Raw genomic sequence first — 24,032 nt, 5'->3', positions numbered from 1 at the left:
AAATAAAGTAAGTGAAATACGGACGCGACAAAAATAGAACTGCAATATTGAAAACTTTAGAAAAACCTTAAATCCTTCGAAACTGGAGGGCGTCCTTTTTTGGCTTTTTTTTCCAGTAAACCTGCTGAGTAACCGAACACATCAAAGCAAGTTCGGTGGCAAAACATTCAGCGGTTTTGTTTCTAAAAATAGTGCAAGAATACGGACGCGACAATTACGGACGCGACATGTTGCTACTTAACAAAAAATTGCAACTTTTTATTTTGTTAAAATGTTGTAGAGATATTTTACGTGTTACTAAAGTTCCTACTGTAAAGTTTGGTTAAATTATTAAAGCCTAATCTACCTCTTTTTAATAGAAACATAGTTTTTATATAGCTCGTTCTATGAAAGCTATTTGACTAAGTGGTTAGAATTTAATTAAATTTTTCTGGTAAACGCAGAAATTTAATCAAAATATACCTGATAAAGAATATAAACCTTTCTTTAAGTAATAGGTTGGTTTACGAATTATGTTGCATGTTTAGTATATTTTATTTAATTTAGTTTTTTGTTGAAAAGGCTGTGACACCCACTATGTTACTGGATGCATAGTGTATTTTTCCTGGGACCTGTGCAACATTTTTCCATTTTTCTTGTAGTGGTAGAGATAAATCCTCCACTTCTTTGGCGCCAATGCTATATTCTTTTTCTTCTCACGAAGTTTTCTTTGGCGCAGTTTATCCTTTTCCTTTTTCTTAAAGTGCAACTTAGGCTCCGTCTCCATCATTTTCTTCAGTTTCAGTCGGTATTCTCTCTTCCGGGATTAATATTTTTCTTTGAAATTTTGCAAACGATCGGGATTTAAGGACAATTTCTCCCTATACTTTCTCTCGTTTACTCGGTTTTTTTCTTCTCTTTCCATCTTAAAATTCTCAAAAATTTTAAAAAAGTATCTAAAAGAAGTGCTTTCTCTTTGATGGCAAAATTTGTTGTGAATAATACAAATATTATTATATAAAATATATGACAAGGAAAAGCATGGCCTTCGACGTTTTTCATAGCAGCAAATTAAACAATTAGCTTCACAAAAAAAATTATAAACAATTGCTTTCTAGTAATAAAAAATTGAAATTACGGACGCGACAGACTTTAAAATTTCTTTAAAAATATTAATGAGCTAATTTTTTTTGTCAAAAAATTTTAATTAATTTGCTCCAAATATCCTTGCTTTAGGTATAAAAGTAGGATTATATGTGTCGCAAATTGCACGATTGAAAGGAAAAATAAAGTTTTTTTGATTATGGACGCGACATTAAAAATTTGTAAAAACAAACATCAAAAAAGCCATCAAATCCATTATTCCTTAAGAAGTTTACATTTTTTCCTAATAGCATTTGCCTCAAACTATAATGTAGGCTTGGTTGTTTGATCTTGAGACTTCCACAGAAGGCATACCAATATTACGAAAACACAACAAAATGTTGCTGAGATATACAGTACGTGTTGCTTGTTTTTCAAAGCTGCATATCTTCGTGTAAAAAATTAATTTGGAAGAAAATGTAATTGACTTACAAAATATAGATACCAATGCTATTTTTAAATAAAAAAATAAATTTTTCCGCCAACTTTTAATTGTTGGGGTTTGGTTGACTTTTTCCTGGAAATGCCCATATTTTATGTTTTAATATATAATTTCAATGATATATTAGCTCTTTAATTAAGCTACCAAATATAAAAGGTGCTTACAATTCGCATCTCTTTTTTATGCCATTTTTTTTAGCTATTTTGTTACTCAATCCATGACTTTTACTTTGGACTGGATTCATTTAGCTCGGGACATATAAATATTTGGACAAGGATTGATTAGTGGCCGCTCTCCTGGCTAACAGACCAAATGGCTGTCCGCCCCCAAATCGAAATCTTTAATCGAAACTTTAATACACCGACTTTGTCCGCCCTGCGCAAACAACAACTAACAGCACAAACATCAATCAAGCCCCGAGTTTGGTCTCCTCTTTTTTTTCCGGGGCGCTTGTATTTTTGTCAACTTCTTTTCGGCGAAGTGTGGGAGGACATCGTCTTGAGCATTCGCATTTCTTTGGCATCCGCACACAACCCACATCCTCCGGCTTCCACTTACCTCACGGCTCCCACATGATTTACTACAACATTTCCTGTGGCCGCTTTCCGTGCCACCAGTCCCCTGCTCCTTTTTCTGGTAGCTGCCATGTTTGACTTGATTTCGTCTAAATTGAGTTCAGTATCAACAGAAAATACTTCCGTTTCCTATGCTCTTCCCTTTGCTGTTGTGTACCTTTGCCTGATTTTCCAGCAGCAGCACACCGGGAAAAAGTTAAAAATTTAATTTATTTTATTTTGTAAAAAATTTAAAATAAAAAGTTTAACAAAAATATGTAATAGATTTTATTATTTGAACTGAATTTATGACAGAGGTTTTTCTTAGCTTAGATCTGAACTTTATATTTTTGTTTTTCAAAAATCCTCAAAAATATATTGGTATTGATGTTTCTAATGTTACCAGATTATAATAAAATTGTGAATAAGCCAACAAAATATACAAAATATATTTTTATTGCATAGTAAAAACTTCTCCAAGTATTTTCCCCAGTGCAGCAGCAATACAGGGAAAAAATTAACTTTCCACTAGAAACTTTCCCTCGTAGTTTTCGGTGTCGTTGTGTGTTTACCTTGGCAGCAACTCGTCTTCGTCTGTGTCCTGAATTCTGGGTCCTGGCTCCAGGGTCCTGAGTCCTGGCACCTTTCTCATCGTCGAGGTGTTTGCCTTATTTTGAATGCTTTTTATGTTCAATTTGTTTCAATTTAATGTTGTTCTTGCCAAGGGATCAGGCTCGGTGCCAGTGCCAGGCTGCATTGTGCTTTACATGAATTTGATATGTGTGTGCACCTCATATGATAAATGGTATTAAAGGATTTGCGTGAATAACTCAGTTAGGACTTACATTTTTCTATCTGCCAAATAGTTGGCAAAGACTCTGCTATCCAAACAAAATGTGCAATTGAATATGTTTTAAGAGAATGATTGCCAAAGGAATTCGAAAACTTTCGTATTGGAAGATGCTTAGTTGACTTTAAGTGGCATGAGTAACACTATTGCTTGGCGAATTGTACTGACCATTTTTACATGAGATTATATTTGAGTGCTGACCTTAAAATGGTAAAGAATTTGTTGGTAAATTTCTAATTTCTTGTTTTTTATAAACAAAGCTATTTAAATGGCTTTAATAGACAGTACTATCTACAGCAAAATGTAAATGGCTTATACAATTTGGACGGTATTTCTCTCCACACTTTCGAGCTCTTTGTCCCCCACTGTTACCTGCTGTCTCCCAATTAAAACCAATTCCAAAATGTTTTGGTTTTTTTATTTATTCTTGTGTGTTGTCCAATTCTATGGAATTGCGGCGCCAATGAACTAAATGGGCCAACTCGTTTGCTCATAACAACAATTTTACTTGTTAGCTATTGGATTGAAAAAAAAATATGAGAAACTCAATGGGAATTTTCTTCTGCGGACCCCGTTATTGGTTTTTTGACCAAAACCGAAATTTATGCGTCTACTTCCAATGAAACATTAAAATTCCATTAGCGGAAGCGAGGCACATAAATTTGTACTCCTACTCCCCTGAAAACAGCGGGAGGATTGGATTTCCCCAAACAAGTGCCAGCTTATCGACAAATGAGCAGAAATTATGCATTTTGTTTAGCTTTAATTGCAGCTCAGTGTATTTATTTAGTTCTCCAGCCATGGAAAGGGGGAGCACAGAAGCGATAATCGAAAATAATTTATAGAAAATAAATATTTCCACACAATGGGCCTCCCTAGACGATGAGAAACTTGAACTTCCATTTTCCTCGCGGATCGTTTTTTATAATGGGTTCTTATGGAATTCTGGGGTCTCTTGGGCTTGTGAAGATATTTGAACGAACTGAATTTTAATCGAAGAAGTATAAATGCAATACTTACTTATTATAGTATGAATTTCCAGGTATCCATTATTTAATATAACTTCACTAGTAAATCATATAAATATTTCCTTTCCTATAACCTTTCTTTTTAACAAACAGTTTAAAAAGTTCTAGCTAATGGGTAATTTTCGATCGCATCTATAGACGCGCTATTTCCTTAGACTTTAGCTGGATTTTCTCCCAACCATTTTCCTCGCATTGCCCCATTGTTGATGTTTATTTAAGTTGTCATTAGAATGGTGCAAAGCAACGGCAGCACTGGCAATCCGCGGCAGTTTGGCCATATAAACTTTTTAAATTATCACCGAGGCGCAGTCGGGTAGCAAGTGCGGGTGGTAGATAGGGTTATGCTATAAGCTAGATGGCAAATCGGGGGGACTGAGGGCGCGGCTGCCACTTGAGTCAGACGTGGATGTAACATGGAAATCGCATGGCCATGTGAAATGGAAATGGTGGCACTGCAAGCCTCCCACCCAATCGGCTTGGCTATCCCCTTTTCAGCTTCCCGGGAAATGTTCGAATAGTACATTGATGAGGTGGGGTTCAGTGGGGAACAGTCTCTCTGAATGAAATCAATGTTGGTGGGACTCGTCTGGCGATGGCGCCCCAACAGAAGCCGGAAATGCAAGTCAGTATTTTGCTTATCGTCTGGGTGGCTTGTTTACAGCGGGAAAAGACGATGGGAGGAAGTTCAGAATTTAACATGGACAGAGATCGGAAACGATCACTTTAAGATTTTCAAGCTAAAAAAGCTTTCTTAAAATATAAGTAGGTATTTAAATTATTTGTAAACCTTTGTAAACTACTACTTTCTTTTAAAGATTTATGAGAAATATATTAAATCAGCAAACAAATAAACACAAGCTCGCAAATATAAACACCCATGGAATAAAAACATAGGAAATAATTTAGTGCAAGAAGTAGTAGTTTGTGTATTTATTTTCCCCTAACTCACATTCATAAAATAGTTAACTAGTTGTCCAACGACTCCAATGTGAACGTCTTCACCTGTCGTTAGCCAACTTGGTCCCTTGACTGCAGTCAACATGCCACATTATCAACTAATAAGTATAAACAAACTATGCGCTTAAGTACACTGTTTGCGTTTTGTTGGGGAGGGGATCCGTATTCGTAATGCCCTGTTGTTCATTTCGGGGAATATATATTAGCAGCAATGACGACAGGCCAAACAACACGAACAGCAACAGGCAGCAAGTTTAAAGCCGCTTAAGGCTATAACCAGAAATGCCATGGCAAACGGAGCAGGTCAAGTCGCACAAACACGAGGATTACCAGGAGGCAAAGGCAACTATAGCTGTTGATGTTGTCCCATATAGGTGTAGGTGTAGGTGTAGGTGTAAGGGCAGCAGGTGCTAGGGATAAAGGAAGTTGATGCTGGCAACACAATGGCCAGGCCAAAACGCCAAAGCAAAAGCAAAAGGCGATTCTGTCAAAATATTTACGATATGTCGTAGTCGTCGTCGTTTCTCTGGCAATGGCTTTCAAAGTGTAAGGACGCCCGCCCACGAACACAAACACAATAGCCGAAGGACGAAGGACATGTGTAGCACATGCTATTTGTGGGCTACACTTTTTCCCAGGACCAGGATATATATTTCCGAGCTCATCTACACTGCCAAGGACACTTGCAAGTGTGGTGTGAAGGAAGGAAAAAAATTGATTCATCTTCCAGGCTTCCTGGGAGAATTCTTTTCAGGGTATCCCTACTCCTCCTCACTTGAGCCCGAAAACATTGTCATGTAAAATTAAAATTTATGGCTAATTTGTGTGCGTGAACGTAACTTTGTTACCCGGCCTTTTCCTTAGGTGCTCTCGAGTAGGAAAGCCGTAAATTTCCTTCATTTGCCTGGACGATTTTCACCAGAAAAGTGTGGGAGACAGCCTAAGCCCCGACCTCAAGGTTCGAGGACGAGGACGAGGGCGTGACTTGTGCTGGAAAAGAACCCTTCAGAAAACGGTGATAAAACCTTAACGACGAAACCATAAAATCGGATAAAAACAAATTGGTAATTTCTGGAATTGTTTTGGCATATATATATGAGTGTATATATGTGTGTATATTTTTGTATATCATGTTTTAATCTCTCATATAAACGGTAAATTGTCAAAAATGCTAAACATACAACATGTATTATATGCATCATAAATATGTATGTGTGATCTTATGGGTTAATCTAATACTATTTATAAATATCACTATATTTGATTTCGGCTTTCGTTTTAGCTAGTTTTGATGGATTAGAAAGGGGACTGTGTGCAAACTGAACTATTTCATCTATGTGGTGAGAGTCGAGTTTATCGTAGAATAAGCTTAAGGATAAGTACTTAAAGAGTTTCGAATACGTTAACTATATTTACAGAGAATGGGCGAGGGCTAGGCTAAATATTCGATTTGGCAAATCTCGTTATAACAAAGTAGAGTAAGCTACAGGACTGCATTTAACTAAGGTTAAATCTCAGAGACCCTTCAAAAGAGCCGATCCCATCTTGATGTCCTAGACATAGCGCGTGATTTGTGAATAAAATTCGGAGAGACAAGATTGCAGCTGGGCAAAGGTCGGCCGTTCGCCAGGTAAAAGAGCCCAACAATAGGCCATGATCGTAAACCTTTAATGAGAAGATAAAAAAGAACGACCATTGAATTAGTAAAACAATCGGTTAAGATCTCTACCAATTCGAATACTCACAGCTCATCGGGGCAGTTGAAGGGCTGGGCCAGCCGATAGCCATCCTTGAGATAGTGTTCCATCTCGAAGGGATCCACCTCGGCGTAGGGTTGTTTGGCGGAAGTGCAGAGTTCCCACATGAGAACCCCAAAGGCCCACGAGTCGCTGGCCTCGGAGAACTGTTTGTGCTGCAGGGCCTCCAGGGACATCCATTTAACAGGCCTATTTTCGCTGTCCCCCAGGCAATTGTAGTCCGAGGGGAAGAGATCCCGAGAAAGGGAACTGTCGGACAACTTTACCCTCAGCTGATCGTCAATACTGGAAGGGAAAAAAAGAGAGGGACAAATTATTATTACTTATGATGAACCAAATAAATATTTGTAAAATTATTTATATAGGTAATTTAACTTACACACAGTTCCTCGTGGCAATGTCCTTATGCACCACACCATGGCTGTGCAGATGATCGAGGGCCATGGAAAGTTGCGAGGCCATCATCACAATTTGGATGGTGGTCACCGTGCGGGCACAAGCCGGATCCAGAAGGAATAGCTTAAGATTACGAGTATTATTGAGAGCGGGATACAGGACAAAGGGTGTGGTGTGATCCTCGATGGAAACGCCAAGAACCGAAAGAATTCCGGGATGGGAGGCACCATACAGCAGCATTCCTTCCTGGAGCAAGAGGAGGACCTGCATTTGGCTGGCATGCTGGGCAACGGTCTTGACCAGAACATCCTGATTGTCGTTATAGGTGCCGCGATAAACGCGTCCAAAGGTTCCCTCCTGCAGAAGACTCGAAAGGCGTACCCTGCAGCGTTCCACGGTCAACTCGGAAATGCGACGATGCAGCTCCTCCGGATGTTGTTGCTCCACGGAGACGGGAACCTTGCGGGGCAATGAGGAGCCATGAATCGGTGCTATAATCGAAGGCGTCATATATGCCGCCGATCCCATGGACGACTGGCAAGGCGGATGGGTATTCAATCTCTGGAAACTCGATGTCCTCATCGGCTGTCCGCTATGCTGATGATGCTGCCTTTTGTTCGCCGCTCCCTTCACACAATAAGCAATCATGAGGAGCAGACAAACGGATCCCATGGCTACAGAAACGCCAACGACTAGGGTAATCAGCCCAGTGGGTGGCAACATCACAGTCTCCAGCAGCTGGGGATCATCCAAATCCTCCGATAAATCCTCGGCACTATCACTAACTAGGCAAATCTTCTTGCGCCGGAAAACCAGGTGAGTGACATTGTTAAGCGATCGGTTTAGCACCACTTCCAGACTGACCGTCACATCCACCTCCGCTGCCTTCATCCCGCTGCACTTGAGGGCAATGGACCAGGTCTGGATGGTGGTGGGGATTTCCCCACTGTGTGACACATTGATCGCCGGTCGCGGCAGCACTTCCTGATCGGAACTGACCACATTGATGCTGTAGGGAAGTCCTCTTCCCGCCAGCGATTGCCAGGTGAAACTAATGTCCTTGACGTTCGCCGGAACGGGGACAATAAAATTCAGTGCATAGTTGTTTATGTGACCTTCGCGAACGTAGTAAACCTCGGCAGAGACACCTGGAAAAAGGTACAAAATTCAGCCATTAGCTAGGTAAATAATATATTTATTAAAGGAAAATGTCCAGAAAAATTCAAAAGGTAATCGCCCGATTCATGTACCATTTACTTTCATACAATCTAAGCACGTGCACTTTTCATATCCTCCTGCGCTAGTTGATAAAACAAACTCATCCACTACTTTGTATGTAAATCTTTCAGAATGCACTCAGAGCAATGAGTTTTTCTAGAGGCTTGTTTGCTTAACCCGATCCACAGACGGTCGCCGGCAACATTTTTATATAAATAAACACAGGCGAACGCTCGGGTTTGGGTTTGGGGAATTCCTTGGAAACTATTTTCGAGTTTATCATCACTTGTATCTGTATCTACTGGGAATCTATGTAGAACAACAGCACGAACTGGATTTAGGGAGAAACGGCAATGGAACAGCGGTGATCTGAGGTTGGCAAAACAAGAACAGGGCAAAGACAAACAGAACGAGGCCGTGCCTGGGATTTGTTCCCTTTACTTCGATTGCCTGCCTGCCTGGTTGGTTGCTTGCGGTTTGACCCAGGCCGATTCTTCGAGTTAATGAAGCATCTTCGGTGTGTTTTTATTTATTTTTGTATTTCCCCTCTTTTTTCAGAGATGTCTGGCCGCGATTGCCAACTCATTTCGATTGTTATGACGTCTTATGCTAATGATAATGATGCAGGCAGGTAGTTTTGTACTGGTTTAATGGTTCGTCATAACAAGATTTGGATCTGGGACCACACAAATCGAAATTTAAGTAAGCCAAATTGATCAACAATGACGCGCAGTCGTTGCCCAATTTTCAGTGCATTCAGTGCATTCAACTATCCCCCAAATAAAACTGGCAAACTGTGGCCCAGGAAATAATTTACGAAAATCGCTGGAACACCCGAGAGGAGGAACGCCACGCGCACTTCCTTTGACAACTGGCAATAACAATAAAAATCAGCGAGCTTGTAGGTAGACGGAGCTCCAGACATCGCCCTAGACGTTCCACTAGATATAGTCGAAGGCAGACCCGGCAAATGGCTCAACTGGGTGGCATATAAATTGTGTCAGACATGCGGGTATACACATGCACTGGTAAAAATAAATTCAAATTGCTATGAAACACCATTCTATAGTAAACAATGCTTAAGAACTTTTATAGCAAACTATAGATAAAACCTAAGCCAAACGAGACCCCAGTTTCCACCAGTTTTGTTCACTCAAAGTTCTACTATTTTTCCCCTGTGCATTTATACTTGAGCCCTGCAGACTGGGCTCCCCAATGGGGCCTGCCAACTTCCTCTGCGATGTGCAACATGTTGCACGTTGCTGTTGCTGAGTTGCTGCGGCCACGACAAATTCCTCGGCAGCATTTTAAAAATAGCGCCCATGACTTAATCAAATGCAACGCGTCCTGTCCCTGCTGCAATTTCCCTCCAGGCAGGCAGGCAGCAGCTTTTCAGCCTCAGACACACGCTTCCATTGACCCTTTTCACCGAGGCCAAAAAGATGTCCCGGCCAAGAGTCGTCGTCGTCACTTGGGCCCAGAGAGTTCACAGGTTCATGTGAAAGTTGCCGCTCTATTGCATTTTTATAAGGTGCATGGGGCTGGGGCAGGGGATCTTGGATAGGTTGGGATTGTCGAGGGCCGCGTCTTGAAGTGGATTCGTTGTCGTCTACCTCATGTCACGAGCAAATGTCACTTGCATGCGCCCAACGCGGGTCGGCTCTTGAACTTTTTTAACCTTTTTGTGCTCGTATTATCCGCTATGTTCATAACTGGCTGGCTTTTCTATTGTACAGAGAGAAAATCTCAGAGTTGTCTTAATTTCATCACATAATGTTTGCATTTTAATAGCAATCGAATTAGGTTAATCGATATGTAATCGATAAAAAATGGTTATTTAAGATAGGGGGATTCCCTAAACTGTTGAATTGCTGAATTGTTGAAAATTCATCAAAAAATTTCAGCAATTAAGGGAACGACCCAAAATGGTTCCTGTTGAATTTTCAAACAGCTGTTATTTGTTGAAAAGTTTCACGGAACTTAAAGCACGTAAAATTTGATTAATTATTGCTAGTTACTGTCTAAAAGTGTTACCAAGGTAAAAAGAACCACAAATATGCATTCTAACTTGATTTTTAAATAAATAATGCGTACTGGTGATACTAAAATGTTACAGAGTTGCCACGACTTTTAAAAAAAGGTGACAACTCTGGCTTTTCAGCAATTCAACAAAATTTTCATCAGCCCCGAGGCTGTTGAATTGCTGAAATTTCTGAAAGTTGACTTTGTATGGAACAGCTGATTAACAGCTGACCAAAATTCAACAATTCAGCAATTCAACAGTTTAGGGAATCCCCCTGATGTTTAAGGTTTTTTAATTGTTACTTTAAAGGAGGAGTCTCTGATATGGTATGATATGATATCGATGATCATTTTTTCTCCGTGTGGGCGTGCCTACGATGAGGAGCTGCAAAAAGAAGTGGTGGTGGCGGCGTCGAGAGTCTCCCATATCGTATGTCGAATTTTTCGGAGCGTGCAGTCATGATGCTGTCGCTGCGAGTATTTTTTGCAACTTTTTAATAGCTTGCTACTGCTCAGAGTCACAGTCGTGACCATTGTTACACCGCTTCCAAGGAGCGGAGGGGCATCCACATAGAACTGCCGAAACGACTGGCCGGAGACACTCGTACACCAAAATAAAAACACAAAAAAAAACGGAAAAAAGTCTACGGTTCGGTTTCCATTTTCATGTAATTAGCGTTGCAATTCGTGAAGTGCTTTCCGCTGTGCCGATTTCCTATGCTGATTTTTCGCAAACCGAAACAAAGACCAGCAAAAAATTAGAGTTTTCGCTGGGGTCACTCCTTGGGGTCAGCGGTTTGTTGGTAGCCATCTCATAACTCGAGCTGTTTTTTTTGGTCAGGGAGTGGTGGATGGGTGTGGGAAGCCATCTGAATGTGGTTTTCCAAAGGGCAAAGGCCGGAAATATTTGTTTTGCAAATTAAAGCCTTGGAATTAACAATGCCTTTCGAAGAAATTTAATGGGCTCTTTATTTATTTTTACTTTTTTTCATATCATCGAAACAGTCAAATAAATAAATAAATTATTTCGGATCTATAATGAAGACCAAGACCCATTATTTATAAGCTTCCAAACTAGGTCTTGCGAAAGATAAATTGGTGGTAAATCGAAGATAGATCCCTGATGTATATAAATGGACCGTAAGTGATGGGTAATTTATGAAAACTAGTGCCATAGCAACACCTTCGATTTACTGTCGTATCCCTTCATCAACTTCTTGGCTTCATTGGCCATTATCTCCATTTGACAAATATCCCAGGCTCAGCCTGTGACTACAAGTAATTTTGCTTAAGCAAACAGACAACTGGTACGTGGGGCACATGGACAACCCTCTGCCGGGGTGTCTTTGGGCATCTTTCTGGCATCTTTTATCTTGTCCAATCCTCCCAGGCAAACAAAATTGCAATAGATGATAAATGATGGCACAGCGACTCCATCTGCACCGTAACCGCATTGAACCTCCGACTCTGCAACCCCAGCCAGCCAATATTCCGGGCTTCAGCTTCGTCTTCGGTTTCCACCATCTAATGGCTAATATGTCACTTTGGCTGCATTGGCTTGAAATCTGCTCCGGGTCTTTTGTGCAGTTTGTGGCCAAATCGAAAAATAAATAAAACAAATGATCGGCGCCTGCCGGGAACCGCCTTCAAAGTCCCCCGAAGTCGAAAACCCCCATCCCCCAATCCCTTTGGCTTATCACGCACAACAATCTCGCTTACAGGCTCTGGGCACCACCCCCAAAACGACCGCCCACCACATGTCAACATTTAACATGTTTTTGAGCCATGTCTCCACCACCCCCTGGAAAAGTCCTCCCACTCGCATCCGTATCTTTGTGTGAATCGTTTCTTAGTTGCCTCACGTCGTTATGATAAATGATGCTGCTCCTTTTGTTTTGCCTATTATTTTTTTTCCTGCTTGGTTGGCCTTTTTTGCAGCCGCGGGCCCAACGTTCTCGTTTTCGGCTTTTGATTGTAACAAATTTGTGCCAGCGAAATTAGCCATCTCTTTAGGGCAAAATCTCTGCCAACTCGAGCGATTTGGCACAGTTAACGCGGAGATTTTATTTTCCCTTTTTTCGGGGGGCCCACCGAAAATTAGCTCAAATTAATCATTCAAATTTTCAGAGTTGACGTTTTCCAAACACTTTTGGCTGGCTGACAAAAAGACCAAACCGCTTTGACCGGCCAGCTTATTGTAATATCCAGAATCAATAGTAATTAACCTTAATCGTTATTCATTTTTTGTCAGTCCTCTGTTGTCTTTTCAGTGTTGAGTTGTGAGAGAAGAGGACAGGCTCCTAAAAGAGTATATAAATGATGCGGGTCAAGAGTGATGGTCTATGAAGATAATTGAGCTTCGAGTGGCTGCAGCTGGCCAAGCTAAAACCATTCGTTAAGACAAAAAAAAACGCACAAGTATTTATGAGGGAAAAAGTGTTACAAAAGAGAGGCAATTTGATTTGTACAATAATACTTTGGAAAAATACAAACTTTTTCGAAGAGCTTAATATTCATTATTTGTTCAAAATTGAATACATTTCTATGTGCTGGTAGTTAAATATTTTATTCATTTGCTGTAACAACTTGAAGACACATGAATCTGATAAAATCTCTGGAGATTCGTATCTTGCAGATGCCAAACTATCTGCCAGCTAGCAATGCCATCTATACTAATATACTTCAGAGCGCATCACGAATTTTCCCATTGTGGGAATGTCAGCCAAATCGTGTTAGCAGCACATTCATCTCACGGATTGCCGTAGTATGCCTAGTTAGATATGCATCTAGATGCTGCTGCCACGAAACAAGCCAACATCTTGTTTTTTTGCAGAAATTCCCCTCCCAACGCCCACTCCGATGGGTATTATTCGCCATCCCTTCGATACTTTCCATGTAACTTTCTGCAACGCAAAACTCCCACAGCGCATAACCCAAATAAACACCGAACAACTCAATAAACACAGTGGAGCGACAACAAAAGACCAGATGCACGCACTGCATCTGCATCTTTGAATCTTTGCAGTTGCCCAAAGCAGTCACGCCCCATTTCGCAGCGCCCACATGTCACAGTGACATGGAAATAAGCTCGGTGGCTGCGACAACTCTACACGTTAAAAAAAGGGAAATAAATTGAAATAGGGCAAAACCATGCGCGAATCTACGAGGGGATATGGGGGATAAATCCACACCACTCGGGTTAAAAATGAAAAAAAGTGGCTATTCAAAATGTGTGCAACAAAATTTGTTCTGAAATCAATATTGTAGAATATCATTTTGTTTTCACCTTTGCAAAAATAAATCCGTTATGAGTATAAAATAGTTATACAATTGTAATTTCAAATTGTTTGGCACCAATTTAAAGGTAGTTTTCACACAACTTTTCTCTATCTGCAAAAACAGAAATCGAGCTTCATTGACGGAGCTCGTTGTTGTTTAAAGTAAATATGATTATTCCTTTTTTGCCATACTATGCATGCATATTCGGCTTGCTATATATGTACATTGTATAGGGGGCACAAGCCGGCAAACAATGGCTGATATTTATTATTGACATGCGGCCCACTGCCTCGTCGCTGCTCTGCATCTGGCAGCCCCCGGCGGGGTTATCAGAGTTGTCAGTTTCCAGTGATAACCGCACAGTGGCAGACGGAGGAATCAGCCCCTCAGTAAGCCTTTGACGAGAATCGGGACCCGGGACCCACTCCACAGACCGTTTATTATTTGCCGGCGGAGGGGAAAACATGGCAGTCGCTTTTATTGCCTGCAATCGGTTTATGCGATTTTCATTTGTTTAAATGCCGTTTTTTGTCAATAGTTTGGATGGTAATGGAAATGGCTTTAAGCCCAGGCTTAGCCAAGTTTATGGCGGTTTACAGTCACCAGACATATGAACCCATAAAATAAGTATGCAAATGGCCCTGAGCCTCCCATTTGGCCCTGCTTTTTAGTCCACAAACCACGCCTAATCAAAGTTAAACACGTAGATGGGTAATTCGACACTCTGCTGCTATCAAAAAATCGTAATGAAATCGGAGAGGCAAGATCTTGTTTGGTTTGGGGAGACTTTATGACCTGCCAAGTGCCCATCAATTCGAAATCGATAGCCCTGCGAGGCCGCACGATCTCTGATCGCATTTAGAAATAGATTGAAAATAAAATCGAAATATTGATCCCAGTGCCCAGACACGACGAACTTTTGGGACTGGCTCATAAGTCACGTACGAACAGATAAATATCTCCGATGATCGGGGACCATAGAAAGCTAGTGCGGAAATGATCACAGAACAACGTGATAAACTGAGGCCAAAATAGATAATAGATTTAATGAGGCCGGAGATGATCAGTTAGCCACGCTAGCAGATAGAAATCAGGTGACGATCGTTAAAAATGATTTTTAAAGTAATGTCAGCAAAATCAATGTTACAACGGCGTAAGAAAGATATTACAATAGATTGGAAAAAGCGATGATAATTGTATCCCAAACTATGCGAATTATGCATTTGATTGAAGTAATAATGTATAGCTATTTCAAAATTCAAAGACATCCTAAAGTTAAGATGTGTTACTCCGGATCAAGATCTTTCCGGTTAACACAGTTTATTGTCCCCTTTCGCGATCACTAATTGAACAGATAAGATCTGCAGACGCGACAGCTGTGTCAACTCCTTCGGATAGCACTTTTTACGATCTGTCAGGTGAGCTGTTAGCGCTAGCACATCGTATAGCAAAAACTGGCACGATCAGGTCTATAAACTTTCCCCACCCTCTCTATTTTTCTCATTTTTTGCCTTCGCAGAGGGGACAGCTTCATTAGCTAATGGCCACTTCATTATGTGTGACTGGCGAACCCAACGAACGAACAGCGAAGCTGGACAATAAATTGCCAAACACCAATTAAAATATAGATCATGCCTGCTGATCATATCCAAGTAGCAAGTAGCCGGCTAAAGCAGAACCGTTAGCAGGGGGAGCTCAGTGAGGATCGGTGGCGTTTCTCGGAAGGCTTTTAGCACGACCAGATGAAACGGCCTCCTGTTCGTTTACAATTATCGGCTGCTGAGATCTTGGAAAGGCAGCCAAGAACAAGCCATAAACCGGAGAAGCGCACAAATGTCTCTACTAGGCCGGGGGAAAACAAAACACAAGATAAAAAAATACGAAAAAATAAGAAACGAGTAAACGAGATACATGCCTGGCTTGTTACGGCCATCCGACAGATTCAACAGCTTTAGCTTCGCTTAGGTGCTAAGAGTTGCCACAGTAGCGCGTCGTCGTGTGTATCTTCGAGATACTTTCGTACCTCGGCAGCTTGTTTGCGGTGTAAGCCGCTTAGCCGCGGCTCACTTCAAATAACAAAAGCCATCAATACATGTTTCCAGATGCCTCGGCAAATATGAAAATATTTAAATTGGCCTAAACAAAAGCCAACACACTTCGGCCCGCGAGCTCTCAATTCATTTAGCACAGTTGGTGGTAAATTTAACACATCCAACTTAGCGTTTTCCCCCAATATTCTCTTGAGCATCTATCTTCAACGCCGTAGCGGCTAATTTATGGCCCAAAGCGGCTACCAATCGATCATCCGCTAGGGGGCGTGGCGATTTTAGCACATTCTTCGCTTCGAGAGTGTGAAAATCGTGCGGCAGCCGTTGGCAAAGTCCCCATAATCTCGGTTCTTTTCTCCATTTCAGTTTTAATTGCAGCTTCATTAGCAGGCAAGAAACAGTTAAATTAAATGAAAACACCCCAAAATGCTGGCCATAAAAAGCTGGAAAAATTCCAAATCGTCAATAAAATGCCATAAAACGTACTCGCAGAGGGAAAAGTTCGAAAACTGTAGCAGGGGACAGGCAATAAAATTAAATTTAAATAATGCACTTTTGGCTATTTAAAATGTAGCGCGTGTCACAGCAGCAGAAAAGTCGTTAAACTTTTTTGGGTGCTCCTCCTCTTGACTGCGATGGTTTATTTCTGGGGAATATGATTGGAATCGAAATGGGAATAAAGTTGGAAAGCACATATGATACGATGATTCGATCGTGAGCCGAACCCATTCTGGCTGGATCGTATTTCATATGACTGTCAGATGCCAGAGACTTTATGACTCAAACTCCTTAGCATTGAACTTTGCCGGGACCCCTGGCGAGATGATAAAAAATAAGGGAACTAAACTTGTGCGATCATCGGCGAGCTATAAATTACGCGTAAATGCAAATGAAATTTATTTAAGCCGCCAACTTTGGCTAAAGACCACGCAGAATCCCCACCCCTTCCGCCCAAAAACCCCCTTTTGCGCACACAAATCAAATGCAAATTATGCAGCTTAATTGATTTATGGCCCACGGAGTGAGGAGTACAAAGCATTTGCGCATTTCTTTATGGCCGTCTATATGTATATATCCTACGCAAGTCTGCGCAACTTTTCGACTTTGTCTTAATTACCCCGTAGATATATGTATCTACAATTTGCAGCGTTTTGCCGGCAAAGTGCAGCCCACAGACTCCAGAATATTCTGCATACTTGATTTCACGCCCCCGAAATCCCAAATCCGAAATGCATACGCAAAATTATGCGCATCGTCATCGTCGTCGGCTAAACAGCTCCCACACATGGTTAGAAAAAGATAAAGAAAACTTCGATTTAACAAGGCGCGTTGCATGCCAAAATCTGGTGCTGCAGATACAGCGACTCAAGTGGGCTGACTTGTCATGGAAAATACTGCCAAAAAGACAGTGAGCCCTCTGAGGGGGAAAGAAAGTGCACACAGTGGGATGTTACCATTTGAAACGCTTATTCTTAAAATTTAATGTTGCCCAACTAACTTTCTAGATTAAAGGAATATTTATAGACTTACAAAACAACAAAACAATCATTCTCCCATTATCATATTACATATCATATCACTTATTCGGACTTAGTCGAATAATTACAGTTTTCTTGGAAACATAACTCAAGGCTAAGAATATTATACGGGCAATACAAAAACGTTCAGTTCAGTTCTACAAATTGTGGTTTTACTAATATTGATAGACTTACAAACAAAAAAACAATCATTCTCCCATAATCTTAGTACCACATCATATCACTTATACGAACTTGGTCGAATAATTACAATTTTCTTGGAAACATAATTCAATGCTAAGAATATTATACTGGCAATACAAAAACGTTGAAGTTTGTTTGGAAGTTAGATATGCCTCGACTCTCCTAGAATTCGATACTTTTGTTTTGACGGTGTACATTGAGGATACATAAGAAATGCACCCCACTGTGCAGTCTTCCTCCCCTCACAGCTGATTCCCCGCCCACCACCACCCGCTCCCACTACTCTTCTTCTTTTCTCTGCTCCTTCTCGCAGTCACGTTTTGGTTGCTGTTTTTTTTTTTGCTTTGTTGTTGTCGCCTTTGCGTTGTCATCTCGTTTGCATGTTCCTCTCTCTCTTGTTCCCTCCTCCACTTCTGCTTCCCCCGCAAGCTCACTTGCGTTTTTTTTTTGTTTTTGGGGAGCTAAGGAATTTGAGTTCCAAGAAATATTCAAAAATATTCTCCACCAAGGGAGATAAATTGAATGCAGCATGTAGATTTTGAGACTTTGTTGTTGTCTTTATTTTTTGGCGTGTCTGCTGCTTCCTTTTCTTCTTTTTCTTCTTTTTTTTGTTTTTATACGAAGCGTAAAATTTCCTAACGAAGCAAACGAAAGTTGGTTGTTGTTTTTGTTGTTGGGGGCGGTTTGTTTATTTGTTTTACTGTTTAACAACACCTGCGGCATGCGCAAGAGAGAGAGAGAGTGAGAAAACGAGTTGGAAAGAAAGAGAGAGGTGTTATAGCGAGGGCATCTAAATTAAGCCAAAAGAAAACAAATAAACATAATTTTTAAAGGGAAGTGCGCTTTTTTCAATGAATGAAAACTTAAACTTGTCTTTTAAATTGGTTGACACAAATTACTCAATTGTTGTTTATTTTCCAGAAAAAGGGGAAGAGAGAGTTTATAGTTACAAAATCAATAACAGATGGGTGGGTCAAAAAGTATTGGAAAACCCTACAAAAACGAAAAAAAAATTTGGGGAAAACTCACCTAGTAAACGCATTACTTCCACGGGATTTAGAAAAACATTCAGATGCGCCGCTACCTCGCTGCCAGAGCGCAGTTGCAGCGCTGCCAGCGTCAGCAGAGAAAGCCACCACATTTTCCGGCTCATTTTCATTATAATATTTGTTGTGGTTGCGCTTTTACCGCATTTATTCGCCGATTCCATTTTATTTTCTGTACTTTTCGCAGGTTTTTAGCACTTTTATCACACACGGCAATTCGTAAACAATCTCGAACGAACGACCAGCACAAAGGCAAATCGTAAATTGAGAGGAAGAGAGACAGCCACGCCGCGAGAGAGAGAGTGCGAGTGCGACGGCGTCGTTTTAGCACCAAAAAAACACGAAAAACATTGTTTAACCGCGAAAATTTAAGATATTTCGGTCCTATAACCAATACATTGTCTCGTTATTCACGCACTTGCATTTCCTAGCCCGATTCACACGATTTTCTTTCAGATTTTCACTGTTTTCAACAACGGAGCAACGGAGGCAATTCTGCGCGGCATGGAAACAGAGAAACTTATGAAGAAGGCAATAGATATAGAGGCACAAAATTGTTCGTCAAACCACCACGGTTCGACTTCGAACAGTTTCGCTGCCGCCAGAGCTCGACATCGAAGTTTGATTCCAACTTGTATGCCATTGTATGATCATTTTAAATTTTTTTTAATTTAGGCACTGTTGGGATAAATAACACTGTGCAAAGAATTGATTGCTTTTTAAATTGACCATGAGACCTCCGGAAAGTTGGCCAATTTCAGCATTTTTCGAACTTTGAGGTCCTTGTGCTAAGAATACTTGCTTCGGGGAACTTTTTGGAAAACGGAGTTTTACTTGGGAATTCGTAACAAATTCAAAAATATAGCATCTCTCGTGGTAAATTTTAGATGTTGCATAGTGTAATATAAACAATGTGGTAGGGGTTTTTTATTTAAGTATCTTTTAAAACAACCGACAGGATTTTTTTTATTTTTAAAATACCAAAAAAAAATTTTTTTCTAAGGCCATTTGGCCTTAAATTTGCGCAAATTACGCGAACATTTATGCTTTTTCCAAAAAAAATTTGTAAGTAACGGCTGTTTTACGATACGATTAACCAAAAATGTGAAAACTTGTTATTTAAAGATAATCAAATAAAAATGAACTATATCGAATTTATTTAAGCATCAAAAAATGTAACTGAAATAAATTGGTTGGATTACAACTAAAGCGCAAATGTTTTAATGTTCCATTTGTATGTTCGATGCTCTTTCTCGATGGTCGGCTTTGGCGAACGAGCGGAGATAGGAAAATGCCGAGAGAGCAGAACGCCACCTGGCGGCGGTTGAGAGCAAGCAGGCGAACAAAACGAGAGTAGAAGAAGAGTGAAGAGAGTATAACAGTTGCACATGGGGAAAATGATTACAGTGGGGAATTATAAATGGGGATGGAATGGGTTTGACGTAAATGGGTTCGATGTGGAACCCAAACTGAGTTGCAAAGAGGATTCGCCAGATTCGAACAGCAACGAAAGATTGTGGGTGTAGCCTCAAGTGGGGTTCCGGCACTTGTTTCGTCGGTAAAGGGAATGAATTTCCAATATGATCAAGAATATTCAATGCAATTTAATTCACTGAGCAAGTATTTTAGTCATCGGGGAAATTCGGTTTATCAAGATCACAGGAATATTATTGTACACAGTCTATGAAAATATGTAACATAACGACCGGAGTCGATCACTCACCCACCATATCCAACGTTGAAAGCGCATTCAATGTTTTATTATTGGCTGTAATTTGTTTTATAAATTGGAAAACTGCATTTCAATAGACTGTGGATAAAGATAAATTTGGAAAAACACTTCAAGAGGCTTGAATATTTGCTCTCATGGCGAATTATTTGATTCGGATAATTTACGTTAACTGCTTATTTATCTTTTAATAAATTTAGTGATAAAGGAATTTAGTTTAAATTTAGGTATTTAATTTAATTTGAAGTTTTGAGTTTAAATTGTGTTGGTGTACTAAACTGGATCACAAAGAGCGTGTTGCAGGTTTGGGCCTGCCCACTTGTGCACTTTCAGCAGAGGGCTGCACTGTGTTGTATGTATAGGTGAGACACTGCCCACCGGGAAAATTCCTCTGGAAAATAACATATTTTTAAGAGGTTTCTCCATTGAAGCGGAAGGGACTAAACCTCATTCACCCCTTACATTTCTTCCATCTCTGGTTTCAAAATACACGGGGGTGACACAAAAAGTAAGGGGGAAATGAGGTTTCTATCTGGATCTCTGGCAGAAGAATGCAGGACAAAATCCACTGGTTTTTCGACTTCCCGCATTATAGATTTTCCACACGTACCCAGTTATGGTTTTCCTCCACTTGCAATATCTGTTTTTCTACACCCTCCCAGTTTTGGTTTTTCCAGACCCTCGCAGTTTTGGTTTTGCACTGCTTTGCAGTATCTGATTTTCCACAATAAAAATCATGTTTTTTGTAATATTTGTTTGTGTATTTATTAATAATATTTACAATTGAAGCATTGGAACTACAAATTTTTAATGCCTGAAGCATTCCCGGGTTTTGCTTGGCCGAATGCAGTACTTAGATATCCATTTCTTGTCTGTCTTCTGAAAATATCAAACATAATTTAGATATGAATTAGAGCCCTGCATGAATGGATTCAATGAATTATTTTGAATTTTTTTCCTAATTGTGAATAAATCAATTTGAATTTTGAGTTTAATAGAATCGAATGAATGAATGAAAGGCATGAATTCAAAAATAACAACATTTTAAACAGAGGGCCTAGAATTAAATACACATAAAATTCAAAGATTACTTAGCTTCATTCGAATAAATTCAAATGTTTCACACTGAGCCTAGTCGACTCCGTCTGCCTTTATGCTTTTAATTTCTGCACAATTTTGAAAGTAAAGCTATAATCAACAATTTTACAACTTTACGCTAATTTATTAAAGTATATCCCAAGACAAGGCGTATTTACCTATTACGGTAATAAAAATAATTTATGAAAGGAGTTTAAAAAGTTTTAATTATGGTTCAATATTGTTGTGTAAGAACAAAATTTTGTTTATGTTGTTTGGGTTTGCTGCAATAGTACTTCTTTTCTCAGTTATCAGGTTTCTAGCAGCTGAAAATGCTCTTTCCGAGGCGGCACTGCTCGCTGGTATACTAAAAATTTTGCAACTAGTTTTATATAGTAACGGATACACATTTTTTTCTGAGTTCCACCAAGCCAAGCAGTCAAATTCGTCATTATATATAACATTCATATTGCTGTATCCTTGGACTTCTCGATCGATTCTGCTCACCGTGGGCTCTTGAGTTTGCTTTATGACGTAATCGTCAAAAGCATCGTCTTGGCATTCAGGTTGGCTTAAAACACATTCGGAATTTACCTCGGCTAAGACGAACTGCATCATTATATCTTTACACTCAGACAGAATTTCATGTTTTTCAGTTGATGTAAATTGCAACAGTTTGTTCGTTTGTTCGAGGAAATAAAAACAGTGCTATCTTGTGAAACTTACTTAAATTTGGATAAATAGTCATAGAAATTTGTTCGGACAATAACGACTTTACTTCTGTTAGGAAAGGGCTATCGCTAGAATCCGGTTGGCATTTCTTTTTAAGCTTGTTGATGTAAGGAATGGCCAGGTGCAAGGTTGCCCTTTTACTTCCTTCCAATTTTTTTGAAATTCCTTCAAAGGATTCCAGGAGCTGTGTAATTGATCTTAAATGATTTATGTTAACAGCATCCAAACGATTAGTTTCATTTTTTTCCATTAAAATATTCGAAATGTCCAGCCAATTTGCGTCAATTGATTGTAACAAATAAAATGAAGTATTCCAACGAGTGGGACAGTTGCTCTTTAAGTCCTAATTTAGCGTTAGATCCAGATTTTTTAAAATACTTCACCAATTTACTGCATTGGGATATCATTTCAGTCAAGTCCGGTATTGTTTTAACTGCCTTTTCTATTACGTTATGAATTAAGTGATTCAAGCAATGAATATGGGGATATGTCTTAAAAGCAGCTATCATATTAGACCCTCTGTCAGTTACAAGAACAGGCCTGTCTTCATCCAGGTTACAGTCGAAGCTTTCAAGAATCTCAGACATTTTTTCTCGAACTCTTAAACCTAATAAAACAGTTAAAATTAGAGTTTCATTTTTTCAAATAGAATTCTTACCTGTGCTCGGCTCACCCTCCATTGATTTAATAGCCAAGACACGACTAATAAGAACGCCTTCCCTTATGTACTGCATAGTACACGATAAATAAGATGATCGCAGGTAGTTGTCCGTCCATATATCACTAGTCAAGGAATATCCAAATTCCTTGTACTTGCTGATTTCGTCTTTTACAACATTAAACCGCATTTCGTAGAGGCTTGCAATGTTTCTCGAAATGGTCGTCGGATGTGGCAAAAGTGTATCAATGTCGACGTTAGTGCCATACATTGCCCCCACTTTAATTAAAAATTTTGCCAAATTTTTTAAGCCCGAATCATGTACTATATTAAAGGATCGGCAATTTTTCAGGGTCCACTCTGTCATTAAGGAGACGCTCTCACGCTTGGTTTCTGGACCAACTTCTACCTCTGGTTCAACACAAGATCCATAAGAGATAACATAGCACTTATGTCTGACGATATTAGATGTACTTCCATTAAACTTATATGCATTGAAACATTTCCTGCATGCTACCATATCATTTACTTCCTCTCCGCTGTCATTTATAATTTTTTGCAAAAATGTTCCAAACCTTACTGCGCCCTCTTTTGCTGGAAAATGAAAATTTTCCACTCATAAGCTTTTGCTTAACAATATCAGTCGTCAGTTCAATCTATTAAAAAAATTAACAAAAAAAATCTTTATACTTGCATCTGGTTCAAAAAGATAAGCAAAAATATATTCTTTTTTTCGATTAAAATTACTTACATTTTCGGTCGACATTTTTACAATTTTTTTCAAAGAATTTTTCGTCTGGTTGTTTTCCGTAGGAAGCAAAAATAAATTCTGACAAATTTGTAAAATTCAGACAGGTCGACTAGATTGATTCATTCATTCATTCAATCAGAATGAATTTGAATGTCATTAAATTTCATTTCAAAAGGTTTTTTGAATTTTGAGTTAAATAAAAATTCAACTCAATTTAAATTCAGTTAAGTGAATTTATTATTGAATTGAATGAGTTCAAAATTTCATGGCACACTACGAAAATTAAAAATTGAATCCATTCATGCAGGGCTCTAATATGAATGTAAGACCAGGAATAATAATAAGAGTAATTACCATTATTAGGTCTCCGCACAAAATTAAAGGATCTCTCCAGAAATTATGCCTGGTTTGCCATGGCCGATAATTTACCCTCTGTTCAGTTGTTCTATGTCGGGTATCTATATCAAAAACTATGAGAAGAAAAAATAAAATATGACAAACGCAGGCGCAACACTTCTGGTCCCAAGAAGTCTCAGTCTGAAATAAATATAATATTTTGATTAAGTTAAACAACTAAGTTAGTACTGAAGTACTATTTATACAACCATTTAATGAACACCTCACACCATTTACCACTGGTAAAGA

The 24,032-nt window shown here is 39.5% G+C and overlaps 1 protein-coding gene across 1 annotated transcript; it reads right to left on the bottom strand.

Annotated features, from left to right (window-relative positions):
- Positions 1–6,030: 6,030 nt before the first annotated feature.
- Positions 6,031–18,971, bottom strand: dnt (tyrosine-protein kinase Dnt). Its single transcript, XM_017151829.3, has 4 exons — positions 18,424–18,971; positions 7,090–8,254; positions 6,699–6,995; positions 6,031–6,618 (listed from the first exon to the last, which is right to left on the bottom strand). The coding sequence occupies exons 1-4, from the start codon at positions 18,602–18,604 to the stop codon at positions 6,507–6,509; spliced, it is 1,755 nt and encodes a 584-aa protein (XP_017007318.2). The 5' UTR covers positions 18,605–18,971; the 3' UTR covers positions 6,031–6,506.
- Positions 18,972–24,032: the final 5,061 nt, after the last annotated feature.

This window comes from Drosophila takahashii, chromosome 2L (assembly GCF_030179915.1).
Source record: "Drosophila takahashii strain IR98-3 E-12201 chromosome 2L, DtakHiC1v2, whole genome shotgun sequence".
Classification (NCBI taxonomy): Eukaryota; Metazoa; Arthropoda; class Insecta; order Diptera; family Drosophilidae; genus Drosophila; species Drosophila takahashii.
The sequence above is the reverse complement of the archived record's forward strand: the minus strand, read 5'-3'. Positions and strand labels throughout refer to the sequence as shown.